The sequence below is a fragment of the Podarcis liolepis genome, assembly GCF_965112155.1.
Source record: "Podarcis liolepis genome assembly, contig: HAP1_SCAFFOLD_334, whole genome shotgun sequence".
In the NCBI taxonomy this organism is placed as follows: domain Eukaryota; kingdom Metazoa; phylum Chordata; class Lepidosauria; order Squamata; family Lacertidae; genus Podarcis; species Podarcis liolepis.
In genome coordinates this window covers 1-11,870 of record NW_028148801.1, presented here as the reverse complement: position 1 = coordinate 11,870, position 11,870 = coordinate 1, and the positions used below count along the sequence as shown (strand labels likewise).

General features: G+C 49.7%; 1 protein-coding gene across 1 annotated transcript; it reads right to left on the bottom strand.

The window, feature by feature from the left end:
• Window positions 1-181: 181 nt before the first annotated feature.
• On the bottom strand, window positions 182-10,848 carry LOC310699043 (uncharacterized protein; the record flags this gene model as incomplete). The annotated part of the gene is made up of 8 exons (XM_083520642.1): window positions 182-235; window positions 336-392; window positions 2,999-3,055; window positions 5,619-5,693; window positions 6,333-6,392; window positions 8,768-8,918; window positions 10,638-10,689; window positions 10,771-10,848. Coding segments are annotated over 8 exons (584 nt in total), but the record flags the coding sequence as incomplete, so codon positions are not given.
• Window positions 10,849-11,870: the final 1,022 nt, after the last annotated feature.

Sequence of the window (11,870 nt, the reverse complement as noted above, 5' to 3'; positions counted from 1 at the left end):
ATATATATATAAATAACACAAAAATATGAATATAAATAGTAAATATATATAAATAATATATAAATAATATAAATAAATATAATATAGATATATAGAAAATAAATATTAATATTAATACTAATATTAATACTAATATTAATATTAATACTAATACTAATACTAATATTAATCCAAACCCCACCTGGAAAAACCCGGCGCCGGGTTGACCGTGATGTATTCGCTTTCCGGAAGGTTCCTGACAAAAACGAGAAAACGTTCCCCGGTTGGATTGACAGGTCTCCCGCTTTGACTGACAGTCCCGCCCCTTTCCCCGCCCCTTCCTCCCTTTGACTGACTTGCTCTCCGTTTCCGCGGCGACGGCGGCTTGGTCGACGCCCATCTTCTGGTAGCTGCTGGGAAACGTAGTACGGGGTGAGCGGAGGGACCCAGGCGTCCGGGGGGAAGGGGGGCGGGAGGAAGGAGGAACAGGAAGGGGCGGGAGGAGGAGGAGGAAGGGGCGGGAGGAGGAGGAACAGGAAGGGGTGGGAGGAGGAGGAGGAAGGGGCGGGAGGAGGAGGAAGGGGCGGGAGGAGGAACAGGAAGGGGCGGGAGGAGGAGGAGGAAGGGGCGGGAGGAGGAGGAACAGGAAGGGGCGGGAGGAGGAGGAGGAAGGGGCGGGAGGAGGAGGAACAGGAAGGGGTGGGAGGAGGAGGAGGAAGGGGCGGGAGGAGGAGGAAGGGGCGGGAGGAGGAACAGGAAGGGGCGGGAGGAGGAGGAGGAAGGGGCGGGAGGAGGAGGAACAGGAAGGGGCGGGAGGAGGAGGAGGAAGGGGCAGGAGGAGGAGGAACAGGAAGGGGCGGGAGGAGGAGGAAGGGGCGGGAGGAGGAACAGGAAGGGGTGGGAGGAGGAGGAGGAAGGGGCGGGAGGAGGAACAGGAAGGGGTGGGAGGAGGAGGAGGAAGGGGCGGGAGGAGGAGGAACAGGAAGGGGCGGGAGGAGGAACAGGAAGGGCGGGAGGAGGAACAGGAAGGGGTGGGAGGAGGAGGAGGAAGGGGCGGGAGGAGGAGGAACAGGAAGGGGCGGGAGGAGGAACAGGAAGGGGTGGGAGGAGGAGGAGGAAGGGGCGGGAGGAGGAACAGGAAGGGGCGGGAGGAGGAGGAGGAAGGGGCGGGAGGAGGAACAGGAAGGGGCGGGAGGAGGAACAGGAAGGGGCGGGAGGAGGAGGAGGAAGGGGCGGGAGGAGGAACAGGAAGGGGTGGGAGGAGGAGGAGGAAGGGGCGGGAGGGGGAGGAGGAAGGGGCGGGAGGGGGAGGAGGAAGGGGCGGGAGGAGGAACAGGAAGGGGCGGGAGGAGGAGGAGGAAGGGGCGGGAGGAGGAACAGGAAGGGGTGGGAGGAGGAGGAAGGGGCGGGAGGAGGAACAGGAAGGGGCGGGAGGAGGAGGAGGAAGGGGCAGGAGGAGGAGGAGGAAGGGGCGGGAGGAGGAGGAGGAAGGGGCGGGAGGAGGAACAGGAAGGGGTGGGAGGAGGAGGAGGAAGGGGCGGGAGGAGGAGGAGGAAGGGGCGGGAGGAGGAACAGGAAGGGGCGGGAGGGGGAGGAGGAAGGGGCGGGAGGAGGAGGAGGAAGGGGCGGGAGGAGGAGGAGGAAGGGGCGTGAGGAGGAGGAGGAAGGGGCGGGAGGAGGAACAGGAAGGGGTGGGAGGAGGAGGAGGAAGGGGCGGGAGGAGGAGGAGGAAGGGGCAGGAGGAGGAACAGGAAGGGGCGGGAGGAGGAACAGGAAGGAGCGGGAGGAGGAGGAGGAAGGGGCGGGAGGAGGAACAGGAAGGGGCGGGAGGAGGAGGAGGAAGGGGCGGGAGGAGGAACAGGAAGGGGTGGGAGGAGGAGGAGGAAGGGGCGGGAGGAGGAGGAGGAAGGGCGGGAGGAGGAGGAGGAAGGGGCGGGAGGAGGAACAGGAAGGGGCGGGAGGAGGAACAGGAAGGGGCGGGAGGAGGAGGAACAGGAAGGGGCGGGAGGAGGAGGAGGGAGGGGCGGGAGGAGGAGGAGGAAGGGGCGGGAGGAGGAGGAGGAAGGGGCGGGAGGAGGAGGAAGGGGCCGGAGGAGGAACAGGAAGGGGTGGGAGGAGGAGGAGGAAGGGGCGGGAGGAGGAACAGGAAGGGGCGGGAGGAGGAGGAGGAAGGGGCGGGAGGAGGAACAGAAGGGGCGGGAGGAGGAGGAGGAAGGGGCGGGAGGAGGAGGAACAGGAAGGGGCGGGAGGAGGAGGAGGAAGGGGCGGTAGGAGGAACAGGAAGGGGCGGGAGGAGGAGGAGGAAGGGGCGGGAGGAGGAACAGGAAGGGGCGGGAGGAGGAGGAACAGGAAGGGGCGGGAGGAGGAGGAGGAAGGGGCAGGAGGAGGAGGAACAGGAAGGGGCGGGAGGAGGAGGAGGAGGAAGGGGCGGGAGGAGGAACAGGAAGGGGCGGGAGGAGGAGGAGGAAGGGGCAGGAGGAGGAGGAGGAGGAAGGGGCGGGAGGAGGAGGAACAGGAAGGGGCGGGAGGAGGAGGAAGGGGCGGGAGGAGGAGGAGGAAGGGGCGGGAGGAGGAACAGGAAGGGGCGGGAGGGGGAGGAGGAAGGGGCGGGAGGAGGAACAGGAAGGGGCGGGAGGAGGAGGAACAGGAAGGGGCGGGAGGAGGAGGAGGAAGGGGCGGGAGGAGGAGGAGGAAGGGGCGGGAGGAGGAGGAACAGGAAGGGGTGGGAGGAGGAGGAGGAAGGGGCGGGAGGAGGAACAGGAAGGGGTGGGAGGAGGAGGAGGAAGGGGCGGGAGGAGGAGGAACAGGAAGGGGCGGGAGGGGGAACAGGAAGGGGCGGGAGGGGGAACAGGAAGGGGCGGGAGGAGGAACAGGAAGGGGTGGGAGGGGGAGGAGGAAGGGGCGGGAGGAGGAGGAGGAAGGGGGAGGAGGAGGAAGGGGCAGGAGGAGGAGGAGGAAGGGGCGGGAGGAGGAGGAGGAAGGGGCGGGAGGAGGAGGAACAGGAAGGGGCGGGACTTACCCGGGACCGGGGTGCAACTCGCTGGCGCTCAGGTAGGCCCCGCCTTCCGGGGTGTGGCTGGAAAAAAGAAAGCGGCGCTACGGTTCCCAGGCAACCAGGGTTGTCCGGGTGCCGGGATGATTGGCAGGTGAGTAATAGTAGTAGTAATAATAATAATAATAATAATAATAATAATAATAATAATATGATAATAATAAATGATAATATGATAATAATAATAAATGATAATAATAATAAATGATAATAATAATAAATGATAATAATAATAAATGATAATAATGATTGATATTAATAATAATAATAATAAATGATAATAATAATAAATGATAATAATGATTGATATTAATAATAATAATAATAAATGATAATAATAAAAATAAAATAAAATAATAATTTATGGAGTTGAACCCAGAATGATTGACAGGGCGCTATGGTTCCCGGGTGCCAGAATGATTGACAGGGAGTGTCAATCCCAGAATGATTGACAGGGGCGGGGCAACCAGGGCCGTCTGGTCCCACCCCCTGGATCCCAGAATGATTGACAGGAATGGGGCAACCGGGGTTGCCTAGTCCCGCCCCCTAGATCTCAGAATGATTGACAGGGACGGGGCAACCAGGGTTATCGATTTGAATAACAGAATGATTGACAGGGATGGTCCCGCCCCCTAGATCCCAGAATGATTGACAGGGACGGGGCAACCAGGGTTATCGATTTGAATAACAGAATGATTGACAGGGATGGTCCCGCCCCCTGGATCCCAGAATGATTGACAGGGACGGGGCAACCAGGGTTATCGATTTGAATAACAGAATGATTGACAGGGATGGTCCCGCCCCCTGGATCCCAGAATGATTGACAGGGATGGGCCAACCATGGTTATTGATTTGAATAACAGAATGATTGACAGGGATGGTCCCGCCCCCTGGATCCCAGAATGATTGACAGGGACGGGGCAACCAGGGTTATCGATTTGAATAACAGAATGATTGACAGGGATGGTCCCGCCCCCTGGATCCCAGAATGATTGACAGGGATGGGCCAACCATGGTTATTGATTTGAATAACAGAATGATTGACAGGGATGGTCCCGCCCCCTGGATCCCAGAATGATTGACAGGGACGGGGCAACCAGGGTTATCGATTTGAATAACAGAATGATTGGCAGGGATGGTCCCGCCCCCTGGATCCCAGAATGATTGACAGGGATGGGCCAACCATGGTTATTGATTTGAATAACAGAATGATTGACAGGGATGGTCCCGCCCCCTGGATCCCAGAATGATTGACAGGGACGGGGCAACCAGGGTTATCGATTTGAATTGCAGAATGATTGACAGGGATGGTCCCGCCCCCTGGATGCCAGAATGATTGACAGGTTATTGATTTGAATGACAGAATGATTGACAGGGATGGTCCCGCCACCTGGATCTCAGAATGATTGACAGGGACGGGGCAACCAGGGTTGTCTGGTCCCGCCTCCTGAATCCCAGAATGATTGACAGGTTCTCGATTTGAATGACAGAATGATTGACAGGGATGGTCCCGCCCCCTGGATCCCAGAATGATTGACAGGTCTGGGCCAACTGGGGTTGTCCAGTCCCACCCCCTGGATCCCAGAATGATTGACAGGTTATCGATTTGAATGACAGAATGATTGACAGGGCTGCCTATTCCCACCCCCTGGATCCCAGAATGATTGACAGGGATGGGGCAACCAGGGCCGCCTGGTCCCGCCTCCTAGATCCCAGAATGATTGACAGGGATGGGGCAACCAGGGTTGTCTAGTCCCGCCTCCTGAATCCCAGAATGATTGACAGGTTATCAATTTGAATGACAGAGTGATTGACAGGTCTGGGCCAACCAGGGTTGTCTGGTCCCGCCCCCTGGGTCCCATAATGATTGACAGGTTATCGATTTGAATGACAGAATGATTGACAGGGATGGGGCAACCAGGGTTGTCTGGTCCCGCCTCCTAGATCCCAGAATGATTGACAGGGTTGGGGCAACCAGGGTTGTCTTGTCCCGCCCCCTAGTACCCAGAATGATTGACAGGGATGGGGCAACCCTGGTTTGAATAGCAGAATGATTGACAGGGATGGGGCAACCAGGGTTGTCTGGTCCCGCCCCCTAGATCCCAGAATGATTGACAGGGATGGGGCAACCAGGGCCGCCTGGTCCCGCCTCCTAGATCCCAGAATGATTGACAGGGATGGGGCAACCAGGGTTGTCTAGTCCCGCCTCCTGAATCCCAGAATGATTGACAGGTTATCAATTTGAATGACAGAGTGATTGACAGGTCTGGGCCAACCAGGGTTGTCTGGTCCCGCCTCCTGAATCCCAGAATGATTGACAGGTTATCAATTAGAATTTGAGTGTGATTGACAGGTCTGGGCCAACCGGGGTTGTCTAGTCTCGCCCCCTAGATCCCGGAATGATTGACAGGTTCTCGATTTGAATGACAGAATGATTGACAGGTCTGGGCCAACTGGGGTTGTCTAGTCCCGCCCCCTAGATCCCGGAATGATTGACAGGGACGGGGCAACCAGGGTTGTCTGGTCCCGGGTTCGAATCCCAGGATGATTCACAGGCCCGGGTTCGAATGATTTGACAGGTACTCACGGACTGGCGGCCATCGGCCTCTCGTACCCGGGGGTCGGTTTCGTCGCCAGGTAGACGCGCTCCGGGCGCGGCGGGCTGGAAGAATAATAGTAATGATAATAATAATAATAATAATAATAATAATAATAATAATAATAATAAATGATAATAATAAAAATAAATGATGATAATAAAATAAATGATAATAATAAATAATAATAATAATAATATAATAATATGATAATAATATGATAATAATAATTGATAATATTAATAATTGATAATAAATTAATAATAATTATAATTATAATAGTAAGATGATGATGATGATGATGATAACATATAATAATAAAATAAAAATAAGAATAAAATAATAATAAAATAATAAAATGATAATAAAATATTAATACTACTACTACTAACAATAATAATAATAATAATAATAATAATAATAATAATAATAATAATAATAAAATAAAAATAAAATATAAAAATAAAAATATAAATATAAAAATATAATAATAATAATAAAATAACAACAACAACAAAACAACTACATAATATAATATAAGAATAATATGATGATAATAATAATAATAACAAATAATAATAAATAATAAATGATAATAATAAATTAATAATAATAAATGATGAAAATAATAACTGATAATAATAAAAATAAATGATAATAATAATAGCCCCACCCACCCGAAGCCCCGCCCACCCGTCACTCACGGCAGCGGAGGGAGGGGCCTGTTGGCCAATCCGGCGGCGTTGGCGTCCTTCCCCGACTTCCTGGAAGGGAGAGGCGGGGTTAAAATGAGAGAGGGGGCGCGTCCTAGAGCGGCCACTTCCTGTTTCGCTCTCTATTACTATTACTATTACTATTATTACTATTATTACTATTATTACTATTATTATTATTATTATTATATAATATAACATAATAATATAATATATAAGATAAGATAAGATAAGATATAAGTATAATAAAAGAAGTATAGTATGAATTAAATATATAAATATAAATATATTATATTATATTAATATATTTATATTTATAAAATATTAATCTTTTTCTTATAATTTACTTAATATAATATAATGTTATAATATTATATAATATTATATAGTAATATAATATAATAATATAACATATCATAACATAACATAACATAACATAACATAGCATAATATATAAATATAAGTATAATAAAAATTATAAATATAAATTAAATTATAAATTAAATATATAAATATAAATATATTATGTTGATATATTTATAAAATATTAATATTTTTCTTTTTATATTTTATATTTTATATAACATAACATAACATAAAGACTCTCCTCCCTGAAAGAGAGGGGAGTGGTTGTGGGCGGGAGCCCGAACACCGCTCCTAGCAGGGGGCGTTGCCCCCTGCCTCCAGCTCACCTGGCTGGCACTCACGCCCCCCCCCCCCCGGTGGCCGCCCAACCAGGTGCCATGGGGGGCGTGTCCAGCAGCCTTTATGCTGCAGTGCCAGCCTCTCCCCGGCCTCATTTCCATTTGTCGTCCTGAGCGAGTCAGGAGGATACTCTCTCTTCAGTGTTCCTGCAGCGAGAAGCGTGGTGCTAACTTGGAAGAGGACTTCTGAGAAAGGGAAGCCTTTAATTCCTCCTTTACTTTACCCCCTTTACTTTGCCTTTTACCTTTACTTTAATCCCCCCACCCAACTCTGCACCTTTAATTCCCTCTTTACTTTTTTCCAAATACCTCCTAATTGTTCCTAATGTCATCTCTGATCCCGAAGCCTTTACTCTGTGTGTGTGTGCTTCTCCGACTTTAAATCAGTCACTCTGTGTGTGTGTGCTGCTCTTCAGGCTTCAAAACAGACACTCTCTGTGTCTTTGCGGGCAGCATCTCAGCGTGCTTGGAAGGGGGGAAATCTGAGCCTTCACTAGTAGGCTCCGTGGTTTGGCTAGGAGCCCTTCCTCCCCCTCTCCCCACGTGCTGCCTTCTCCCTTTGGTGTTGCTCCCCCACGCCTCCGCGATTTCAGGGGGCGGCAGCTCCATTTAAAAACTTCTTTCAGACAACTGCATTGCCCCAATTTTGCTATTGTCCCATTTTGCTGCTTATTGCTTTACCTTAAACCCTTCCTGGAGCTCCCTCACTCCACCCCCCCCCCCCGCTTGGTTTAAAAGCGGATAGTATTTCTGGGTCTGCCTGGTGTTTCTCTCCTGCTGTTGCCCCATAGTAATAATAGCTATCGCTGGGTGTTTCTTTATCCCCTTTAGTTTTAAAACTTTTCCTGTGCACCGGACTTGCAATCCCCCCCCCTGCAGTTGGATAGCACAGTTGGTAGAGCATGAGACTCTTAACCTCAGGGAGGTGGGTTCGAGCCCCACATTGGGCAAAATATTTGTGCATTGCAGGGGGTTGGACTAGATGGCCCTTGTGGCCCATTCAAACTCTACAATTCTATGATTCTGTGCAGCCACATATTTTTCTTTTTATATTTTATATTTTATATAACATAACATAACATAACATAACATAACAATATAATATAATATAATATAATATAATATAATATAATATAATATAATATAAACATTATAATATAATGTAATGTAATGTAATGTAATATAATATGATTAATAAAATAAAATAAAATAACATTATAATATAATATAATATAATATAATATAATATAATATAATATAATATAAACATTATAATATAATGTAATGTAATGTAATGTAATGTAATATAATTAATAAAATAAAATAAAATAACATTAATATAATATAATATAATATAATATAATATAATATAATATAATATAATGTAATGTAATGTAATGTAATATAATATAATATAATTAATAAAATAAAATAAAATAACATTAATATAATATAATATAATATAATATAATTAATAAAATAAAATAAAATAACATTAATATAATATAATATAATATAATATAATATAATATAATATAATATAATATAATATAATATAATATAATATAATATAATATAATATAATATAATATAATATAATATAATATAATATAATGATATTATATTATATTTAAATTTCATTTCTCTTTCTCTTTCTCTTTTACCCTTCTGCTCATTCCACTTATCTATCTATCGATTATCGATTATCGATTATCCACTCACCGCTGGCGCTCCACCAGGCGCAGCAGACACACGGCCACCACCAACAAGACCGACGTCGAGAAGAAGCCTAGAAAGGCCAGCACCGCCACCATGGCCACCAGCGTCCCCTTGGCCAGCGGCTCGGGGCAGGCGCACTCCTCCGGCGGCGCCACTGCGGGGAGAAAACGGCGCGCGCTACGTTTCCCGCGCTAAGGTTCCCGCGCTACGTTTCCCGCGGGAACGGGGCGGGAGACTCGAACCCGCAACCTTCCCCAGGGTCGCCCATTGCAGGGAGAAGCCTATGTGGGACCCGGGACCCAAATCTGGGTCCTGTAACTCGAACCCGGTTCCCGCGCTAAGGTTCCCGCGGGGCGAGAGACTCGAACCCGCAACCTTCCCCCTTCTCTCCATTGGTTTCTGATCTGCTACTCACACCTGATTCGAAACTCGAACCCGCAACCTTCCCCCGGATCCCCGTCCGATTCGGCGCTAAGGTTCCCGCGCTACATTTCCTGTGCAAAAACTCCCAAATTTGAACCCAAAGCGGCGGGTTCGAGTTTGAGACTCGAACCCACAACCTTCCCCAGGATCCCTGCCCGATTCCACGCTAAGGTTCCCACGCTAAGGTTCCCACGCTAAGGTTCCCACGCTACGTTTCCCGCGCTACGTTTCCCGTGCTAAACTTCCCCATTTTGGTTCCAGCAGGAGATTCGAACCCGCAACCTTCCCCGGGATCCCTGTCCCATTCCGCGCTAAGGTTCCCACGCTAAGGTTCCCACGCTACGTTTCCCACGCTAATGTTCCCGCGCTACGTTTCCCATGCTACATTTCCCATGCTAAATTTCCCAAATTTGAACCCAAGGCGGCTGGTTCAAGTTTGAGACTCGAACCCGCAACCTTCCCCTTGAATCCCAATGCAGAACTGGTTTTCGCACCCGGTTTTCATCCCAAATCAGGTTCAAGTTTAAACTTGAACCCGCAACCATCCCCAGAATGATTGACAGGGCGCTATGGTTCCCAGGAGAACCAGGGGCGGCTGGGTGCCGGGATGATTGACAGGCGCTACGGTTCCCGGGACAACCAGGGTCATCTGGCGCCAGGATGTTTGACAGGCGCTACGGTTCCCGGGACAACCAGGGTCATCTGGCGCCAGGATGATTGACAGGGTGCTACAGTTCCCAGGACAACCAGGATAATCTGGCGCCAGGATGATTGACAGGGTGCTACAGTTCCCAGGACAACCAGGATAATCTGGCGCCAGGATGATTGACAGGGCGCTACGGTTCCCAGAAGAACCAGGGTTGCCTGGATCACAGGATGATTGACAGGGCGCTACGGTTCCCGGGACAACCAGGATCATCTGGCGCCAGGATGATGGACAGAGTGCTACGGTTCCCGGGACAACCAGGGTCATCTGGCGCCAGGATGATTGACAGGGCGCTACGGTTCCCGGGAGAACCAGGTTTGCCTGCCCTCAGAATGATTGACAGGGCGCTACGGTTCCCAGGACAACCAGGGTCATCTGGCACCAGGATGATTGACAGGGCGCTACGGTTCCCGGGACAACCAGGGTCATCTGACGCCAGGATAATTGACAGAGCGCTGCAGGATGATTGACAGGCACTACAGTTCCCGGGACAACCAGGGTGATTGACAGAGCGCCAGGGTTGGCTGCCCTCAGAATGATTGACAGGGCGCTACAGTTCCCAGGACAACCAGGGTTGTCTGGATCCCAGGATGATTGACAGGGCGCTACGGTTCCCAGGAGAACCAGGGTTGGCAGGGCACCGGGATGATTGACAGGCGCTACAGTTCCCGCGCTACAGTTCCCGCCCCAGAGCCTCGAACCCGCCACCTTCCCCGCCTTTCGCACCCGGCGCCGGCGCCTTACTTGGCAGAGCGACCCCCCGGTGCTGGATGGGAATCCGGGCGTCTTCGACGTACTGCGGGCGACAGAGGTGGGAGTTATAGCGCGTTTGGCGCCCGGTTTCGCACCCGGCGCCCAAAGGGAAGGGGAGACTCACCCTGGCGTGCGGCGCGGGTTCGAGGAAGGCGGCCTGGCGCCGGCGCCGCCTTCCGCGGGGCGGGAAGTCGATCAGCGCCTGGAAGCAGAAAGCAGGAAGTTGAGGAAGCGCGGGAACCTTAGCGCGGGAACCTGTTTCCTGCCTATTTCCTGCCTCTTTGCAGGGAGTTTCCTGTCTATTTCGTGTCAGTTTCCTGTCTATTTCCTGCCTCTTTGCAGGGAGTTTCCTGTCTATTTCCTGTCAGTTTCCTGTCTATTTCCTGCCTCTTTGCAGGGAGTTTCCTGTCTATTTCGTGTCAGTTTCCTGTCTATTTCCTGCCTATTTGCAGGGAGTTTCCTGTCTATTTCATGTCAGTTTCCTGTCTATTTCCTGCCTCTTTGCAGGGAGTTTCCTGTCTATTTCATGTCAGTTTCCTATCTATTTCCTGCCTCTTTGCAGGGAGTTTCCTGTCTATTTCCTGTCTCTTTCCAGGGAGTTTCCTCTCTATTCCCTGCCTATTTCCAGGGAGTTTCCTGTCTATTTCCTGTTTATTTCCAGGGAGTCTCCTGTCTATTTCCAGGGAGTTTCCTGTCTATTTCCTCTCTATTTCCAGGGAGTTTCCTGTCTATTTCCTGTCTATTTCCAGGGAGTTTCCAGTCTATTTCCTGCCTATTTCCAGGGAGTTTCCTGCCTATTTCCTGTCTATTTCCAGGCAGTTTCGTGTCTATTTCCTGTCTATTTCCAGGGAGTTTCCCCGCAAGCAGAAAGCCAGCAGCTCAGGGAGTTTCCTGTCTATTTCCTATCTATTTCCAGGGGGTTTTCTCTCTATTTCCTGTCTATTTCCAGGGGGTTGCTACCTTTCTGCTTGTGGGAAATAGACAGGAAACTGCCTGGAAATAGGCAGGAAATAGACAGGAAGCTCCTTGGAAATAGACAGGAAATACGAAACTTCCTGGAAATAGGCAGGAAATAGGCAGGAAACTCTCTGGAAATAGACAGGAAATAGACAGGAAGCTCCTTGGAAATAGACAGGAAACTGACAGGAAATAGACAGGAAACTCCCTGGAAATATACAGGAAACATCCTGGAAATATACAGGAAACTCCCAGGAAATAGACAGG